Raw genomic sequence first — 20,147 nt, 5'->3', positions numbered from 1 at the left:
TTGCTGGAGCTAAGCAGCCACCACGAGAAAGAGTTGGCAAAACAGCTCAGTTCAAATTGGATCTGGCCGAGAAGGAGGCTCAGCTAAAGCACCTCACTGAGGACTAGAAGCATAGGCTTTCCAAGCAGAGGGAAGACTTGCGGGAGTGCAAGGCCAGGTACCGGAGCCTGGAGGCTCAGCAGGCTGAGATGCTCAGCCAGTTCCAGGCTACGAGGCAGTCTCACTGGAACAAGGCCCTCCGGCTCTTCACCATCAGCGGCGCTTTCTTCCAGCCTTTGCCCAAAGCTCTGCACCAAGAGGTTGAAGCAGACCCCAAGTCGGAATTTCTGCCCCCCCTCCAACCTGCACAAAAAGACCCCAAAGGGGGAGACTCTGCAGCAACACACGTATCCAGCCCAGGGGCCGTAGTTCGAGGGACCCTGATTTAGTGTAATATAAAAAAATGCAAATATATTTTCTGCTGACCACCAAAATTTTCTCATTTGTTTTTTTTTTTTGTTTTTTTTTACATTTATATCCCGCCCTTCTCCAAAGACTCAGGGCGGCTTACAGTGTATAAAGCAATAGTCTCATTCTATTTGTATATTTTTACAAAGTCAACTTATTGCCCCCCCAACAATCTGGGTCCTCATTTTACCTACCTTATAAAGGATGGAAGGCTGAGTCAACCTTGGGCCGGGCTTGAATCTGCAGTAATTGCAGGCTACTGTGTTCTAATAACAGGCTCTAACAGCCTGAGCTATTCCGGCCCTATTCGTGGACCACCAGTGGTCCATAGACCACCAGTTGGTGACCACTGCTTTAGATTCTACTTTCCAAACGAGACAGGCTGGGCTACAGGCTTAGGGAAGTCAGTGACTGGCTCCAAGCAACACAGGTTCCATGGTTAACGACAATGGGAGCTTGGGTCTCCATCACTGTAAACCAGTGGTGGGATTCAACCAGTTCGCACCACTTCGGGAGAACCGGTTGTTAACTTTCCGAGCAATTTGGTGAACCGGTCGTTGGAAGAAATCAGAGCAGAGAACCGATTGTTAAATTATTTGAATCCCACCACTGCTGTAAACCTTATAATAGCAGGCTAGCTAGCATGGTTGGGTTTACGCAGCAAGATAAATCCAGAGCCAGAGCTATTTAATGGCTTAGAGTGGTTTTTCTTAACCTTGGCAACTTCACGACGGGTAGACTGCAAGTCCCAGAATTCCCCAGAAGACATTTTTTTTTAAATTTATATCCCGCCCTTCTCCGAAGACTCAGGGCGGCTTACACTGTGTTAAGCCATAGTCTTCATCCATTTGTATATTATATACAAAGTCAACTTTATTGCCCCCAACAATCTGGGTCCTCATTTTATCTACCTTATAAAGGATGGAAGGCTAAGTCAACCTTGGGCCTGGTGGGACTTGAACTTGCAGTAATTGCAAGCAGCTGTGTTAATAACAGACGACTTAGTCTGCTGAGCCACCAGAGGTCCACATGAAGAATGAATAGGAAAATCCCCAGATTCCTCCAAAATATTTTGGACCAGTCTATCTTGTGCAATCATCCTCAGAATTATTATTCCACTTGCCCAGCCAATCTTTGCTGGAATGCCTGCAAGAGGGGAATTTGGGGTACCCTTTGGAAGGCAAAACTAATTCCTAAAAGACTGAAGGGTGAGTCGGGGAGGGGGCGGGGAGTGGGGAAGCAGGAAACGGCAAGGAGGATAGCCCAATCGGAAAAGATCCGTGTTCCTCGACAAAGAGTCCTTTTATTGTGCTTGCAAAACTTGCGCCCGCCCGAAGAAAGAGGGACCTCTTGAAGGCTTAGCCCCCCTCCCCACCCCACCCCCATTTCTCAGCCCAGCCTTAGAAATGCAATTCAACCCCACCCCCCCTTCAGCCTGATAGGAAGCCAGCTGGCAAGGAAACACTGTTCTTCTTTAATCCTTAAAGCGCTCTCAGCATCATCCCAGTTTATCGGTCCAGCAGTAACTCTGCAGGTGGACCTAGAAAAATAGGCATAACCATTTGGGTCCCCCCACCCTACCCCACCCCACCCCGTCCCAATCTTAGCAGTATGTGCCATGATCTCCTCTCGGGAGAAGGGAAGACGTGCTAGGAAATCTACTCAAGCTTAGCGTGTTTTGGCGTTCTCGCTCCCCCTCCCCAGATGTGTTTGCCTCTGACAAGTGCTTAACCTCTTTAGCAGCTGTTTTCATGGGCAGATGAGATCAGAGGGGATTTACAAGGTGCTGTGCAGGACACACACACACACACACACACACACACACACACACACACACACCAAGCCTCATCTAATCTATATACTACTAAAACTCTCGGGTCTGTAACCATTAACCGGGCGAAAGAGTGCATCGGAGGGCAAAATTTTTTGAACCGAAATACCTGAAGTGGGCTAACTTAACAGAATGCGTCCAAAATCTATGGACCTACGGCTCCTTGTGAAATGGACATTTGGCAAATTTTAGAAAACATTTGATGACGTCAGAGGATCGCGAAGCATTCGATGACATAATACAAAGTATAATAAAACATCCCCCGTAGTCAGCTTCTGAGGGTTGTGTGTTATACCACCTCACATGGGCTACTTTCAAGGCAGATCTATCTAGAGCATAAGACTAATAAGAGTTGGAAGGGACTGTTGTGCCTCGTCCGCTTTCCCCGCAGCCGGGCTCGTCTTATCTGCTTCCAAACGCTGAGGAATGTCCTAACATGCCTCCCAGCCCCAAACCTGGCTCCATGCCCAGACAGGCCGAGGAAGAAGAAGCGCCCCCAGCCCTGGCTCCATGCCCAGACAGACTGAGGAGGAGGAAGCACCTCCCGGCCCCAGCCCTGGCTCCATGCCCAAGCAAATGGAGCAACAAGACCCCTCCCCCTCCCCCACAGCATGTGAGCCTGAGGAAGGTCAATTACCAACAGCTGCAGACTGGAGCGACCCTCGCTTCAGGAGAATTGATAGGCGGCGGCAACAGAAGGAAGGGAGGGGCAGGCCTGGATAAGTGCTGAGTCATGGAGCCACACCCCATGGCCTATATAAAGGATCTGCTTTCTGGCAGTCTCTGAGTCAGGCAAAGTCTACCTTGGATTGCTGAAGTCACTTTCTGGTCTCCTGCCCGCCTTGAGAACTTTGCTAGGACTTTGGCAGAGCTGCAGAGGCACGCCTGATTCGGATTTCCCTGACCCGGCCGTCAGCGGAGGAGTGGGACACGACAGGGACCTTGGAGGTCTTCTAGTCCAACCCCCGGTCGAGCAGGAGACCCTGTGCCATTTCAGACAAATGGTTGTCTCGTCTGTCTAGGGAGACTCTGTCATCCAGGACATGGTTGTCGCAAAGGTGCTTTTTCAAGGACTTTCTGGCTATACTTTGAAGACGTTTCACTTCTCATCCAAGAAACTTCTTCAGCTCTGAAGAAGCTGCTGAGCTAAAGAAGCTTCTTGGATGAGAAGTGAAACGTCTTCAAAGAAAAACCAGAAAGTCCAGTTGCCTCTTGAAAAAGGCACCTTTGGGTTGTCTTGTCTCTTTTTGAAAGCCTCCATTGATGGAGCACCCACATCTCCTGAAGACAAGCTATTCCATTGGTTGATTGCTCTCACCGTTAGGAATTTTCTCCCTCGTTTTAGGTTGCTTCTCTCCTTGGTTAGTTTCCATCCATTTCTTATCTTGCCTTTTGGTGCTTTGGAAAATCTCCTTATCTTCCTGATTTTTTTAAAGAACTCTTCAAGTATGTTACAAGCTCTGCCATCGTTGAAGGAATTGAGGAATCTGGTAAGGAAATCTCTCTGAGATGACAACCCATGAGATCATGGGTTGTTAGTCCGATATAAAAAGTGATCCTGGCTCTTCCCCTTGTTGATTTGATAGAAGTCCCTTAAAATCTGGTTGTGCCATTAAGCCTGCTGACCCCACAGGACCGATGATATATTTGAGGTGGCTCCATTGCTATTAACATCTGCTGTTCTCTCTCAGCCTTTTTGTTTTCTAAAAACAACTTTTAATAATCGTAATTGTTTTTTTTATATATATATTGGTTTTTAGTCACCTTGTACACCACTCAAGTCACTTGTCCATATAAATTTGAGGGGTAAAGAAATAAAAACATCCTTCGTGCACGCACAGCCTTTTTGCTGAAGTGCATCATCTCAGCGCAAGACATTATGCTTTTTAAATAATCACTATATTTTCAGAAGTGGGATTTGCATTATTCCTGGAGTTGAGAGGATTGGTCCAAAAACGGCCCAGCTGGCTTCAAGGCCTAAGGTGGGAGTAGAACTCCTGTCTCCTGGCTTCTCGCCTTTCACTTCCCGGGAAAATGACTTTCGTAGACTAGATTACAAAGTCGAAACACATTCCAGGCGTAGTAGCAGATGTTCTTCCCTTCCGTTGCCATAAAAAAAACCAAACCATGGTCACATCCCTGGAGCTATTGGGAATCAAGATCATCTCAAAGGTGCTTCAGAGGGTTCCACCCCTAAGTGTTGTGGTCCGCCAGGAGCCTGCGGAGCTGGCAACGGTGTTGGACAGCGATAAGGCTGAGGTGAGGCCAGGGCCATCGTGGAGTGAGGTGCGGACTCCAGAGCCTCCAGAGACTGATACTAGTGAGGCAGAGGAACAGGAGGAGCCTGTTCCTAATGGATGCATGAGAAGAGCTGCCAGAAGGCAAGAGCAGCTCAAGCAAAAAGGACAACTTGGCAGTAGGGCCAAGAGATGATTGGCCCCTCCCATAAGGCTTAAAACAGACCAATAAGGGCATTTGGGCTTTGCCTGAAAACAACGCTGGTAGCTTCGTCTTCTGCTTCGTCTACGTCTTGCATTTATTTTTGCGACTTCTGAATGTTTGCCAAGAAAGGCCTTTGGCAGTTTCCCTAATTGGGCCAAGGTTTGCGATAGGACTGAGGAATTTGTGTTGGGAAGAGTTTGTTTTAATTTAGTTGAACTACGCTGGAAATGAAGTAATTCTCAGCTGTTTGAATAGTTTTTTTTTGTTTTTTCACGGGCTGAGTTTCCTACTACTTACTTGGGCCTGGGTTACAACACTAAGATCCAGCCACCCCGTTATCACTCCCTCTTCTTCTTGTGCTATATCTGTCATCGGACGTTGGCGATCATGTTAGCGATTCTATGTTTATCAACAGCCGCATGAAAAAGTGCTGCTGAGTTTTGTCCAAACCAGTCCCTTAAGATTTTGAAGCCATGATGAAATTCTTCTTCTGCCTGGAACCACGTTTGCCTTCAATCTTTCCCTGGAGGATTAAGTTGAAGGATGCCGTATTTTTTTGGGTGTCGCATCACATGTCCCAAATAGTCTAACTTTCACTTTTGGATAGTTTTGATGATTTCCTTTGGCTTACCCAGGCGGCTTATCGCCTCATTTCTGATTTTGTCAACCCAGCTTATAACGTAACAGCCGTCCGTAAATCCACATTTCAAATGCTTCTAGTCTCTTCAAGTGGCTTTCTGTCAGAGACCAACTCTCTACTCCGTAGAGCAGGATAGAAAAGGTGTCAACATCTGAATCGCTCCCTCAGGCTGTGGCAAATGATCAAAGTTTTTTTAGTCCGAGGGCTTATTTCAAGAATGCCTTCTATTGCAGGGGCCTCCAACCTTGACAACTTTAACCCTGGAGGACTTCAACTCCCAGCTTTGCTGGCTGGGGAATTCTGGGAGTTGAAGTCCACCAGGCTTAAAGTTGCCAAGATTGGAAACCCCTATTGTACCCAAAAAGAAGAGTCAAGGAGCTCTTTTGCAAGCACAGCCCGCTGCAATCAAAAAAAGGGAAACAGGAGCCGCAAAAATGGCACGTCACAGCTGTTTCTTGGAGCCCAGGAATATTAGATGTGGAAATTTCTGCCGAGGGCCAGCAAAACAAAAAGGCCTCATGTTCGGACGAGATTAACCACCTGTTAAAAGGCTTTTCGGCTGCTGGGTGAGGAACAAATGGGAGATAAGAAGATGTCAAGTGTTGTCTTGCTTGCCAGGGTGACAAACATCACCCCCATTATGAGAGGGAGGGCTTGAAAAAGGACCAGCGGGGCAGAAACTGAGGGGAATTTGTTGGGCAGCACCCACTGAGGGGCAGCTCAGGAAGGAAAGGGACCTGAGGAGGAAGTAAGATGACTCCGGCTTAGAAGGCAAGGTGAAGGAGCAGTTGGGGTTGGGATGGATTTGGTCACACGTTGGGCCCTCTTGGAATAAATAGCCAGGCTCCACGTCGGAAGTAGGAACCCTTCTTGCAGTTGGGGCGGAACACCGGACGAAACTTTTGTTAACTGTTGCGTTTTTATACTTTTGTGGTATGTAATTGATAAAAGAGTTTTATCTTTTTTAATATTGTAAGCTGCCCAGAGTTACCCTGCGCTAAGATGGGTGGCCAATAAATTGAATCATGGGTGGTATGGCTGAGCGAGAGAGAAAGGAAGGAAAGGAAAGGAAGAAGGGAGGGGGAGAGAGCAAGAATGGAAAGAAGGAAGGAGGAAGGGAGGGAGAGAGAGAGAATAGAAGGAAGGAAAGAAAGAAGGGAGGGAGGGAGAGATAATAGAAGGAAGGAAAGAAAGGAGGGAGGGAGAGGAAGGAAGGAAAGGAAGAAGGGGAGAGAGAGAGAGAGAGAGAGAGAGAGAGAGAGAATGGAAGGAAGGAAGGAAGGAAGGAAGGAAGGAAGGAAAGAGAGCCAAAGCAAAGAATGGGGCCATCTGGAAGGGGCAAAGCCACTCCTCCTCCTGCCATCCTTCATTTCTCCCTTCCCGCCCAGTGGATGGGCAGAAGCAGGACCAGAAATCTGTCTCAAGGTCTTACTTGATCCCTTGAAGAGGGTTTGTGAGCAAGCCCGGCTTGCATGTTCCCAAGCGTTGTGAATCTTAACCCGCAGTCTCTGACAAACCCAGCAAGTCAGTTTCCCCGCGGGCTGATGTGCTCGCTTCCTCCTAACCAGGACTCCCTGGATGAATAAACCAGATGTGTCTCGGCTGATGCGATATACTGAACCAAAGCAAAGCATTGGATTTTCAAGAGTGCCCAGGGTCCCACCCATTCAGGTGAGACCAACCAAGACCTCAAGAAGAGAAGAAAGAGCTTTAATTGTTTTTTTCCTCCAAAAAGTCATTTATTGAACTTGTCTTTAAACATTATTCAAAAATGAAAGAGTTAAGATTCTAGATAAAAACGAAAGAAAACAAAAACAAAAACCGTGGTGTGAACACAACCTCCCCTCCGACTAAAAAGGAACTGTCTGATCCGGTAAACATGCTCCACCACACTGAGTAACAATGCCTCGCACACAACCCCCTGTGCCCCAGATGGGGAAGGGGGCCTTTGCAATCTCCCCCCACCCCTTGCCACCCACAGCACAGGGGGGGTTGGCATCTCTCACTACGGCGGCCGTGATTCTATGGCCCACCCATCCTTCCATCTTTCTCTGCCAATCACAGACTCCTGCGAAATCCCAGGAGACCTCCTCCCTCCCTCCCCACGGCACGCTCTCAAAAGGCTTGGGAAGTGGATCTCCGAGCTCTGAAGCAGGAGGAAAGGTGGGATTCGCGTTTCTGCTCGCACAAGTGCAAAAGGAGACTTGCACAGAAAGAAAGTGTATGGTATTTCGAACGGTGGGGCAGGGGGAGAGGGGACTAACTGGCTGGGCTGAGATTCATCCCACCTTGCTTGGCGCAGAGACGTTTTGTCAGCAAAGAGCTCGCGGAGGAGAAGGAGGAGGAGGAGGAGGAGAAGGGCCAAATGGAGAAAAGTAAAAAGCACCCGCCCTTGGTTAGCCCCTTGGACGGGCGCCGTTAAGCGAGAGTGGTCGAAGCCCCGTTAGGACATGTTCTGTGTGACCAGGCCTTGTAGCATGATCATCAGGCGACGGGCGGGCTTGCTCACGTTGTTGTGAGGCTCCACCTGCAGGAACTGGAAGAGTTTCTGGCGCACCTGGTTCATCACTGAGCCCATGTGGTCGCGGGTGATGGGGTCGCTGTGATCGAGATGCATCACTGCCTCCTCCAGGTAGCTGCGGGAGTGGGTGGGGGGATGGGGTAGGGAGGGAGAGAGAGAGAGAGAGAAGACAGCCCAGATTAAGCAGGTCATTTCTGGCTACAATGGCTACCAACCTGCCTTCCATTGAAGACCTGTATACTGCAAGGGGGTAAAAATTTGGGTGCATCTTATACACCAAATATAGCCCAGCCCACCCACTGGCCCCCACCTTTTGGCCTCTGCCTCCCAGCAATTTACCTCCTTGCAGCAAGCAGCAAGAAGGAACAGCCCATTTCAGCTTCAGCACAGCCTGATTAGCACAAGTTGATTGTCCCTTGGATCGGCCTCCTGACTCCCAGCTGTTTCAGGCTGCAAGGATTGCCATTGCCTATTGCTGCACGGGCCTCTGCTGCTTGCTGCAAAGAGGTAAATTGCTGGGAGCAGATATTTTTTTTCTTGTGCTAATCAAGCTATGGTGAAAATGAAAACGAAAGTAAAACAGGCTGTTTGATGCAAGGAGGCAAAATTGCTGGGAGGCAGAGGCAGATTTCTTTTTCTTGTTTTCTTCACCAAAAAAGGTAGGTGACTCTTCTAGTCCGGAGCATCTTATACTCCAAAAAATACGGTATCTACTGTACCTTTAAAGAGCGAGGCAAGGTAATACTCTCCTGTGTACCTACCACCCAATTTTACTCACTTGAGTTTGAGCTCTGTCCGGGAGCCTAAATCTGAAGACAGCTGCTGGATGAGAGACAGGAGGACTGGCTGGGAGAGAGGACAAGGGTCCTGTCCAAACACTTGCTGAGGGTCAACTGTCTCACAGACGTAGAGGACCAGATTCAAATCAGCCGCAGTGAGAGCCTGCCAGGGCGAAAAGAGGGATACAGGAGATCCAGAGGCACGCTGGGACAGTCCGACATAAAATAGGAAAAAGCACTGGGGTGATCATTGCCCAGAATTGCAATCCCCCCCCCCACGCTCCATGATTTGAAAAATCACATTTCTGCTCTCAAGCTGTTCTGCCCCCCGCCCCCCCCGCCTCTGTCCGAACAATGGCTTAATTAGCCGGCACTATCAGCTCTGGCAGCAAACTAGCAAGCGTCTGCCAAGCGTCTCTGTTATCTCCCTTGATGCTGATGAGTAACCCAGAAACAAGCAGTACTTCAGCTCTAGTTAAGCAGTTGATTTGCCTGCTACGAAGAGGCATAGCAGCCCTCGCTGGTTTTATATCCTGTGGGGTGTGGCTCCATGATTCAGCACTTCCTAGGCCTGCCCCACCCCTCCTTCTGTTGTTCCCGCCTCTCCTGCCTACGAAACCTAGGGTCCAGCCAGGCCTGACTGCCATCAGCTGTGTCTGGAGGCGTGGCGTGGGGGAAGGGAAGAGTCAGGGGATGGAGGCCTCGTTATTTCCTCCACCTGGCCTGCCTCTGGCTCCTGGAGCTGAGGCAGGGAAGCCGGTGCTCCCGAGGTTAGTCCTGATGGCCCTTCCCCCTCACTTTCCGAGTCACTTTCTGGCAGGGGGCCCGGCTCGGGGGGCGCAGACACAACACAAGCGCTGGTGACATTCCTATCCCAAATAGCATGATCCCGATGGAGTTCTTAAGATGTTCCACAGATGTTCCAGCCGTGAGAAGGCAAAAGAAAGCTAACAAATTATTGAACGGTTTTGATTGAGCTGCGGTAGTGCAGTGGTTAGAATGAAGTGCAGCAGGCTACTTGTGCTGCCTGCCGTTCGATTCTTACCGGCTCAAGGTTGACTCAGCCTTCCATCCTTCCGAGGTGGGTAAAATCAGGAGCCAAATTGTTGGGGGCAAGAGGCTGACTCTATAAACCGCTTAAGAGAGGGCTGTAAAAGCACTGTGAAGCGGTATGTAAGTCTAAGTGCTATTGCTATTGATCCCAAATGCAAAAGGAGTTCGTGACCTCAACATGGCACCTTCGAGAGGGCAGGCACTACTTATGGCTGTTGGAAGGGCAGTGTTGTGCCTCGTCCGCTTTCCCCGCAGCCGGGCCCATCTTATCTGCTTCCGAACGCTGAGGAATGTCCTAGCATGCCTCCTGGCCCCAGCCCTGGCTCCATGCCCAGACAGGCTGAGGAGGAAGAAGTGCCTCCAGCCCCCAGCTCTGGCTCCATGCCCAGGCAAACGGAGCAACTAGACCCCTCCCCCTCCCCCACAGCATGTGAGCCTGAGGAAGGTCAATTACCAACAGCTGCAGACTGGAGTGACCCTCGCTTCAGGAGAATTGATAGGTGGCGTCAGCAAAAGGAAGGGAGGGGCAGGCCTGGATAAGTGCTGAGTCATGGAGCCACACCCCATGGCCTATATAAAGGGTCTGCTTTCTGGCATTCTCTGAGTCAGGCAAAGTCTACCTTGGATTGCTGAAGTCACTTTCTGGTCTCCTGCCTGCCTTGAGAACTTTGCTAGGACTTTGGCAGAGCTGCAGAGGCACGCCTGATTCGGATTTCCCTGACCTGGCCGTCAGCGGAGGAGTGGGACACGACAGGCAGGGTGTTGTGGTCCGCCAGCAGTCTGCGGAACTGGCAGTTGGACAGTCTACCTGGCTTTCCGAGTCAGAAGGATGCATACCTGTTGGAAGGCTTGGTTCAGGTGTCCCTGCTGCAAAAGTTGCAGCATGTGAGCCTGCTGGGACTGGAAGTCTAGGTGGGTGGCAGGGATGGGCGTGCCTGCAGCCGAGCGCATGGCCTGCATGATGCTGGAGGTGACAGCGGCCTGCTGCTCCTTCATGGCCGTGCTCACCTCCCCCTTGATGACTCGCTGCACCTGAGCCAAGATGGACTCTTGCATGCTGGGCAAAAGGGGGGAAAGAAGAAAAGAGGTCACAGGGATCCTAAAGGACGGAAGGTGCAGAACACCACGGGACAAAACACATTTTTTTTGCACTCAACACTTCTTGGGTATGAGCCATGGTGGCGCAGTGGTTAGAGTGCAGTACTGCAGGCTACTTCTTCTGCTGCCTGCCGGCTTGCCTGCAATTTGGCAATTCAAATCTCGCTCAAGGTTGACTCAGTCTTCCATCCTTCCGAGATGGGAAAAAATGAGGACCCAAAATTGTTGGGGGCAAGAGGCTGGCTCCGTAAACCGCTTAGAGGACTGTAAAACACTGTGAAGTCTAAGTGCTACTGCTATTCCTTCCTTCCTTCCTTCCTTCCTTCCTTCCTTCCTTCCTTCCTTCCTTCCTTCCTTCCTCCCTCCCTCCCTCCCTCCCTCCCTCCCTTGGTGGTGCAATAGTTAAAATGCAGTATTACAGACTAACTCTGCCAACTGCCAACAGTTTGATCCTGACGGGTTCAAGGTTGATTCAGCCTTCCATCCTTCCGAGGTGGATAAAATGGGGACCTAAAATTGTTGGCGGCAATGGGCTGACTCTGTAAACCGCTTAGATAAGGCTGTAAAAGCACTGTAAAGCGGTATATAAGTCTAAGGGCTATTACTATTGTTATCTAACACAATGTAGCAAAACAAAACAACTGGCTCTGATCCATCCAAACCTTCTCTTGGCTTGTGAATCTTTTTTTTTTTTTTATTGAAAGAGTTTTTAAAAACAAAACATTTCCTTTTTCCCCTCCTCCCCCAAAAACCCTTTCCCTCCCCCGGCTTCCCGGGTCAATCACAAGGTATTGTTATACATAAACCAAACATAGAATAAAATTTTCCCTTCCAATCCAAATAACCACATCCAAAGCTTTTCATCTCCCAACCCCCTCCCCATTACATAAAATAACTTTCTAATTATTCAAAGGCAATCTGATATGGGCTCCAGTGACGTCACCCTCCTGCTGGGTGCTCTAACAGAGCACTCCGTGTTAGAAGATTGTAAAAGTCAGTGAAACAGAAAAAAAAATCACTGTTCACTGAGCTTAGCATAACCTCTGGGTGAAAGAGGTTATCAGAGTTGTGGGAAAGTGGCAGGTCTGACAGGGGGTTTGCTCTCAAGAGCGAATTTTCCTGGATTTATGACCCCACCGAATTCCACTCCCTCCAACTTCAGCACGCTCCTGTTTTTATCAGGAAAAAGGAGTGGGAATGTCGCTTCTGCTCTAAAGGACTTATTAAATTGATTGATATTCTAAGCAGACGGGAATTTCACAAGCGTTCGATCTTTGATGTAGAATCAGCACGGCAAGTACCGACTCCCTTTTTGAAACTTGAAACCTTTCTTTGTCTTTGATTAATTGACTTTTAAAATGGCGTCTGAAAGTGAAAGTAAAATTTTTTTAGTACGATGAAGTAGCGTTACTTGTGGATTGTTACAAACGGAGTTTTTTTATACTGAAAGGAGGGAAGGAGAGCTATTAAGTTTGAATTCCTGATTCTTTTGAAGACAGAATGGCAGCTAAACCTTTAAAGCATTCTGGAAAAAGGGGATCTGAACCAAGTCTTGAGGAAATATTGAAAGAACAATTAAAACTTTCTGAAGATAGGCAAAAAGAGATGATGGAGAATTTTAATGCAAAAATAAGAGAAGATATTCTTATGGCAGTTCAAGGACTGAGTAAAAAAAAATTGAAGGATTGGAAGTGGAAATGCAACAGATCTCTCAGTCAAATAAGCATTTAGAAGACAAAATGAAAGGTGTTCAGAAAAAAGTGGATCAAAATGAAGATCAGGTTGTGATATTACAATATAAACTTATGGAAGGAGCTCTTAGAATTGTGGTATGCAAGAAGAGCGAGGAGAAGACTTAAGAAAATTATATCAGAAGCATTGGCTGAATTTATTGAAGTGGACCCCAAGAGGTAGCTTACCAAATTGATAAAATATATAGAGTTAATTCTTGGATTGCAAGACAGAGAAAGCTTCCTCGGGACATTGTGGTTTATTTTGTGAAAAGGACTATGAGAAATCAAATTCTGCAAGTTTCATATCAGACAACTTTAAAAATTGGAGAACAGGAGTTGAAGGTGTTGAAAGAGATTCCTTCAAAGATGTTAAGAGACAGGAAGGAATTTGCTTTTTTTACACAAGAACTTAAAAAACATCAGATTCAATTCAGATGGGAGGTGCCAGTTGGACTGACAGTATTCTATCAAGGAAGGAGATATAGAATTGACACTGTTTTAAAGGCAAAGGATTTTCTTTCTACAGTTTTGAAAGTCGAAATAGAAGTGATAGAAAAACTTCAAGAGACTCAAGAAGGCGTGGTGATCCAAGAGCCTTTATTGCTGCCAGTATTAGAGGAACCACAAGAGCAAAGGGTGACAAGAGGAGCCCTTAAGCGAAAAGAAGAGCAACAGTCTCAAAGTAAAAGTCAGGATCCCAGTATGGAAGCTGTGGGAGGAGCTAGACGGAAGATACCGGAGGAGGAGCTTTCGTTGTCTGCTTCAAAGCTTCAGGAGGCCAGTATTGGCAAATAGAATCTTGTCATGGAATGTTAATGGCAAAAATGGATTGATTATCTACAAAACAGATATCAGATTGGCTTGTGAATCTTGACCAAAACAACCACCCTTTTAACGCCCCTCATTATCCTTTGCCAACTTATGTAAGATAAGTTTTTGGCTAAGTAGCAGCAGCTTCCAGGACTAGAAATGCCCCGATAGTTTACCACATGCTCATCGTAACAATACCATCTATTTCAGTATTCAGCTACATCCCTGCCAAAGTTAGCCTGACCTGGCTTGGAATGTGCTTAATCAATTTATGGCTTTGTTTTTCTACTCAAGAAGTCCCTCTTACACAACTCAATATCTAACATCGAACAGCTGGGGTTTTAGGTCACATTATGCATAAATATGGCTTCCCTCTTCCTCACTTCCTTACAGGAATAATTCCTATTTTTCTCATCTACAGTTTACCAAAGAGACCCACGTAGGGGAGAAACGCTCCCGGTTCGGACCGGATCGCCCGATCCAGTAGCAATGGTGGTGGGTGGTTCGGAGAACCGGTAGCAAAAATCCTTGCCCCCCCACCCCCACAAATCCAGCTGAGCTATGCAATCATCAGAGGTTTTTTTTTTTTACTTTTAAAAGCATTTTTTCTTCGGCCAAAAAACCGCTTTTAAAAGTTTTTTTTAAAAAAGCCTCTGATGATTGCATGGGTCAGCTGGGATGGTTAGAGCCTTTTAAAAGCATTTTTGCTACAGGGCCTCTGTGGCTCAGACTGGTAAGACAGTCTGTTATTAACAGCAGCTGCTTGCAATTACTGCAGGTTCAAGCCCCACCAGGCCCAAGGTTGACTCAGCCTTCCATCCTTTATAAGGTAGGTAAAATGAGGACCCAGATTGTTGGGGGCAATAAGTTGACTTTGTATATAATATACAAATGGATGAAGACTATTGCTTGACATAGTGTAAGCCGCCCTGAGTCTTCGGAGAAGGGCGGGATATAAATGCAAAAAAAAAACAAAAAACCACCTCTTCAGCCATGCCCACCCAATCACATTACCTCCCCCAACAAGCCACGCCCACAGAACCGGCAGTAACAAATTGTACATTTCACCACTGGACCCAGGACTCGTAATCTGACTTTGTGGAAGGGCACCATGGACACTGCAACAGTAGGCGATAATCAACTCCTCCTACAGGGGGCGCCCACCTAGGGTTCTGACACACTTACTTGCCCACAATGACGTGAAGCTGATGCTGGATCTCAGAATGCACACTGGCTGTAATGGTGGAGGTCATTTGGTCAGTTGCACTTTGGAACGAGTTGACCATCTGCCGGAGCTGGCCCAAGAGAGAGTCCCGGGCTTCTTGTTCCCGCGCCTTCTTATTCTTCAACTGAGCCTCCAACTGCAGAATATCTATGGGAGAGGATTCATAAATAGCCAATGGGGCGACTAAAGCCAATTTTTTCATGTCCCTTATTTCCCGTGCTGCTTCTCATCATCTTTGCTTAGAATCCTTGCTATCCTTGGATTACAACCTGCTGCTTATCAACCATTCGAAGTAAACTTAACAACCCCTTCTCGAAGTGGATTTGGACTTTATGACCGCGTGGTTCCCTTAATGACCGCTGCCACTTTTGTAATGACTGTCGTAAAAATAACGGTAAAATTGAGCCAAGGTGACTTGGCTTGCGACCGCAATGACCTACAACCGAAAGGCTTCAATGTAAGTTGTACGTTGCGGACTATGTGTAGTATGTCTTATGTCGCCACTCTCACCTAAACATAGCACCGTTTATCAAACTCTTATCGCAAGGCATAGGAGATTCATGAATTGACATGAACCTTACCAAATGTCTTGCCTTGAATATCCGCTGTGCATTTTCGGTTCATGCCAAAAAGTGCAATCGAGAGAGGCTGGAGACATTGGCCAAAGTATTGGGAATCTCCTTGGACAAAAGTTTCACCTCAGAAAATTCTGAGATCGGTATCAGAGTCCAGAGAAACAGGGCAGTGCAATCTATTCAAAAATCTCACTGGAATAAATCTCGCACAACGAAGGAGAAAGAAAGAAAGAAAGGAGAGAGGAATAGAGGGTAAGATAGAAGAAGAGAGGGAGAGAGAGGAATGGAAGAAAGGGGAAAGGAGAGGAAGAAAGGATAGGGGATAAGAGTAGGAGAGGTGGTGAGAAAGGGGGAAACGAGGGGAGGAGCAGGAGAAAGGAAGGGGAAGTAGGGAAGAAGGAGGAGAGGAAGAGGAAGAAAGTAGGAGAGGAGAGGAGGGAGGGGAGGGAAGGGAAAGAAAGGAGAAGATTCGTTGTGAAATGAGGGAAAAGAAAGGGTAGAAGAGCAACCCCGAATGTAATTAAAATGCTTTATTTTGATGCTTTCTTTAAAAAAATACGTATATGTATGACCAATTATGGATAAGAGAATGTACATTTACAATATGTAAATAAGAAATTAAAAATAAAAAATTTTCCAAAAAAAAAATTGGCTTTTGAGTCTGGCTCAACCAACCGTGATCTTGAAAGTCAAGCCAAAGAACAACAACAACAATAAAAAAAAAACCACCTCTTTGAAACTTTCAAAAGAATCTCATGGAAATTATTCCAAACGGAAGAGAATTTACATTATTGTGGAACCCATCCTGAGAAGGTGTTCGATAATGGCCAGCTGGATACTGCCATCAGCAGAATGAGCCGAGAGAAGACATAAGGCATCCCAACGCACAAGTTTCACTGTTAGTCCCCGTTGTCCCTGAGCCCAAAAGCCGTTCAACTGACATTTGTTTCATCTGCTTCAATAAACCATCATTTCCTGGATTGGGAGCAAAACAGTTGGGAAACGGAAGGGCAATAAAAATGACATACATTCCTGCGTGCCTTGCTTGAAGGTGTCGTTGATCTGCTGGAACATAGACTGGCAGCTCTTCTCGAAAGCAGGTAGAACTATAGTTTGAAAGGCTTCTCGAAATGCTGTCTGCATGGGCACCTGTAACGTATCGGTGGCTGCCCGGGCGATGGTGTCGGTAAGGTTCTGGAAACCAAGGAGGCAGAAATTCCCCCCAGGATTATCAAAATGATCTCCAGGCAACAAGAAGTCACTAAAGAAGTGGCCCCTACTTCTCTTTGGCTGAAGGGCTAAACCTGCTGCTGTCTGGAGGCTGTTTGTGCCGGTAGTCCTGACTGGAGGCTAAAACATATGAAGAACGGAACTGGGTATGTCTAGTTTGGTGAAAAAGGGCCTCTAGTGGCTCAACAGACTAAGTCTGTCTGTTATTAACACAGCTCCTTGCAATTACTGCAAGTTCAAGTCCCACCAGGCCCAAGGTTGACTCAGCCTTCCATCCTTTATAAGGTAGGTAAAATGAGGACCCAGATTTATTTATTTATTTATTTTATTAGATTTTTACACCGCCCTTCTCCCGAAGGACTCAGGACGGTGTACAGCCAAAAGATAAAAAACCCAATATATATACAATTAAAACAAAAAATTTAAAACAGAGCATATTACAAAAGTGACCGACATTAAAAAATTAAAATTTAAAACCCTAAAATAATAAAACCCCAATTAAAGTTTAATAAAACTGTTAAGCCAGTCCCGCTTGAATAAATAAGTGTGTTTTCAGCTCACGGCGAAAGGTCTGAAGGTTGGGCACTTGGCGTAGGCCAGTGGGAAGTTCGTTCCAGAGGGTAGGTGCTCCAACAGAGAAGGCCCTTCCCCTGGGGGCCGCCAGCCGACATTGTTTGGCGGACGGCACCCTGAGAAGACCCTCTCTGTGTGAGCGTACGGGTCGGTGGGAGGTATGAGGTAACAGCAGGCGGTCCCGTAAGTAAGATTGTTGGGGGCAATAAAAGTTGACTTTGTATGTAATATACAAATGGATGAAGACTATTGCTTAACACAATGTAAGCCGCCCTGAGTCTTCGGAGAAGGGCGGGATAAAAATTCAAATTAAAAAAAAAAAAGAAGGACTAGGGGTGATATGAAAGCAGTGTTCCAGTATCTCAGGGGCTGCCCCAAAGAAGAGGGAGTCAAGCTATTCTCCAAAGCACCTGAGGGCAGGACAAGAAGCAATGGGTGGAAACTAATGAAAGAGAAAAGCAATTTAGAACTAAGGAGAAATTTGACAGTTAGAACAATTAATCAGTGGGCCAACTTGCCTCCAGAAGGTGCAAATGCCCCAACGCTGGAAGTTTTTAAGAAGAGGTTGGATAACCGTTTGTCTGAAGTGGTGTAGGGTTTCCTGCCTGAGCAGGGGGTTGGACTAGATGACCTCCAAGGCCCCTTCCAACTGTTTTTCTAAATTCTAAATTTATTTAGTGAATGTGAATGATGACCGGGGCGCCATCCATAGAGACGTATTATCAAAATATGGGTGCTTGGCAACCAGCAGGTTATTTAACAATGGTTACGGCATTCTGGGGTCATGTGATTGCCATCTGTAGCAACAGCAATAACACTTAAGACTTATATAGCGCTTCACAGCGCTTTAACGGCCCTCTCTAAGCGGTTTACAGAGCCAGCCTATTGACCTCAACAATCTGAGTCCTCATTTTACCGACCTCGGAAGGATGGACGGCCGAGTCAACCTTGAGCCTGGTGAGATTTGAACTGCCAAATTGCAGGCAGCCGGCAGTCAGCAGAAGCAGCCTGCAATACTGCACTCTAACCACTGCGCCACCGCGGCTCATTCTCTGTAACTTTCTCCGATGGCTTCTAACAAGTCAACAAGGAAAATGGGATTGGCTTACCCGTCCTGTCATTCACTTAACAATTGCAGTGGTTTGCTTAACAATTGTGACCCCCCCCCCAAAAAAAATAGGTTGTAAAATTTGGTGCAACAACTCATTTAGGACCTGCCTTGCTTAGCAATGTAAATTTGCATCCCAATTGTGGTCGTAAGTTGAAGACTACCTGTAGCTTCAGGTTGAGGAGGCGATACCTGAACCGAAGAGCCAGCAGAGAACGTGGTCGTACGTGCTCCAAAACGGGTGTCGGTCATAGCATAGAGAACTGGAGAGAAATCTGCTCTTGGAAGTTCTCACCTTTGATTTCACCAGTTTGGCAATGTTCTCCTTTAGAGTTCCTTCGATGGCTGTTAGCTTATTTGCAATAGTATTACTCAGCTGCCCAGTGATGGGATCCAAGCTCTTAGATACACCTGGTAAACAAAAAAGGAGACCAAATCCTTTACTTTTGGAGTAAACAGATAGGAAAAGCTGCGGATGAACCCTTTCTGAAAACAAGAGAGAAGGCAACACATACAGCTCCAGATATTGGAGATGCATCCTTCCTGCATCCTTCATTTTGCTCCCGTTAGCTACAATTCTTTGCAGTTTAACAATATCTGTTCTCCATCACAGCTATGAACTGTAAGCATTCATATTCTTTTTTCTTGGAGGGAGGGAAGGAAGGGAGAGGGAGGAAGGAAGGAAGGAAGGAGGGAAGGAAGGAGGGAAGGAAGGAGGGAGGGAAGGAAAGAAGGAAGGAAGGAGGGAGGGAGGGAGGGAAGGAAGGAGGCAAAGGAGGGAGGGAAGGAAAGAAGGAAGGAAGGAGGGAGGGAAGGAAGGAGGCAAAGGAGGGAAGGAAGGAGGGAAAGAGAGAAGGAAGGAGGGAGGGAGGCAAGGAAGGAGGCAAAGGAGGGAAGGAAGGAGGGAAGGAAGGAGGGAGGAGGAGGAAGGAAGGAGGCAAAGAACGAGGGAAGGAAGGAAGGAAGGAGGGAGGGAAGGAAGGAGGGAGGGAAGGAAGGAATGAGGGAAGGAGGGAGGGAAGGAGGCAAGGAAGGAGGGAAAGAAGGAAGGAAGGAGGAAGGGAGGCAAGGAAGGAGGGAAGTAAGGAAGGAGGGAGGGAGGGAGGGAAGGAAGGAAGGAAGGAGGCAAGGAAGGAGGGAGGGAAGGAAGGAGGCAAGGAAGGGAGGAGGGAGGGAAGGAAGGAAGGGCTAATGGGTGCTATCATGCCCTTCAACTAGCTTCCATTTTTTTTCCTGGCGTTTCCAACTCAGAATCCAGAGCCTCGAGAGAAAAATAGCCTAAGGGTGACAGAACTTCCAATTCAACATGTTCTCCATGCAGGATGCTTTGTGAGCAATTCATCATCTGCTGTGCAAGACTTACAAGGGGGCACTGTCTTTTTCATCTCCTCGCGGATGGTCCTCTCCAGCCGATTGCAGGCAGCCGTAGAGAGGGACTGGGAGAGCTGCTGGGACAGGTGCTCTTGCAGCTGCCCACTGCGCTGCTGTCCTTCTGCCAGAGCCTGTTCCAGCCTCCGCTCTGAAACTTAAGAGTTAAGGAACAGGGGAAAGAAAGGGTGCACAGACTAGAGATCCCAAAGATAGCAATAGCAATAGCACGTAGACTTATATACCCCTTCATAAAGCTTTACAGCCCTAAGCGGTTTACAGAGTCAGCCTAAGAATATTTAGAAGAATTGATTGAGGGACCAGCTGTTGGATGTGGCAGGAGACAACTTCCTGAAAAGAAATGGCACAAACTTCCTTGCTAACTAGACTTGGCTAAAGAGGACATTGTTCATACTGTTTCTCCTTTTTTTATTTGGTTTAATTTTTTTTTTAAAAAAAAAAATTCGGTGCAGTAAAATTCATTTCAGATAGATGTTTTAACCGTTTCAGCTTTCTCAATTTGTCAAGCTGCTTAGAGAACACGGTTTTCTTTTTATGACCCTATCTGGCTCTGAGGTAAAATACAGCAAGTAGGGAAAAACCCACCACCACTAACTACGTCAAGCAAACAGGCCCCCCTTCTCCTCCTTCCACCCCAAGTCCATTCGTGTGTGTGTGTGTAGAAACATGACACTCCACAAGAACCGCAAGGCC

The 20,147-nt window shown here is 47.2% G+C and overlaps 1 protein-coding gene across 1 annotated transcript in view; it reads right to left on the bottom strand.

Annotated features, from left to right (window-relative positions):
• Positions 1-7,061: 7,061 nt before the first annotated feature.
• EDC4 (enhancer of mRNA decapping 4) overlaps positions 7,062-20,147 on the bottom strand; it is a 46,817-nt gene continuing 33,731 nt past the window's right edge. The window contains exons 23-29 of the mRNA XM_058155057.1: positions 19,429-19,584; positions 18,361-18,476; positions 16,183-16,348; positions 14,540-14,726; positions 10,551-10,770; positions 8,660-8,823; positions 7,062-7,996 (exon numbers count right to left, since the gene is read on the bottom strand). Of these exons, the coding sequence (XP_058011040.1) occupies positions 7,804-7,996; positions 8,660-8,823; positions 10,551-10,770; positions 14,540-14,726; positions 16,183-16,348; positions 18,361-18,476; positions 19,429-19,584 (1,202 nt within the window). The 3' untranslated portion in view covers positions 7,062-7,803. The remainder of the gene's footprint in view (positions 7,997-8,659; positions 8,824-10,550; positions 10,771-14,539; positions 14,727-16,182; positions 16,349-18,360; positions 18,477-19,428; positions 19,585-20,147) is intronic.

The sequence above is a fragment of the Ahaetulla prasina genome, chromosome 12, assembly GCF_028640845.1.
Source record: "Ahaetulla prasina isolate Xishuangbanna chromosome 12, ASM2864084v1, whole genome shotgun sequence".
In the NCBI taxonomy this organism is placed as follows: Eukaryota; Metazoa; Chordata; class Lepidosauria; order Squamata; family Colubridae; genus Ahaetulla; species Ahaetulla prasina.
Note: the sequence above shows the minus strand (reverse complement) of the source record. Positions and strands in the feature narration are given on the sequence as shown.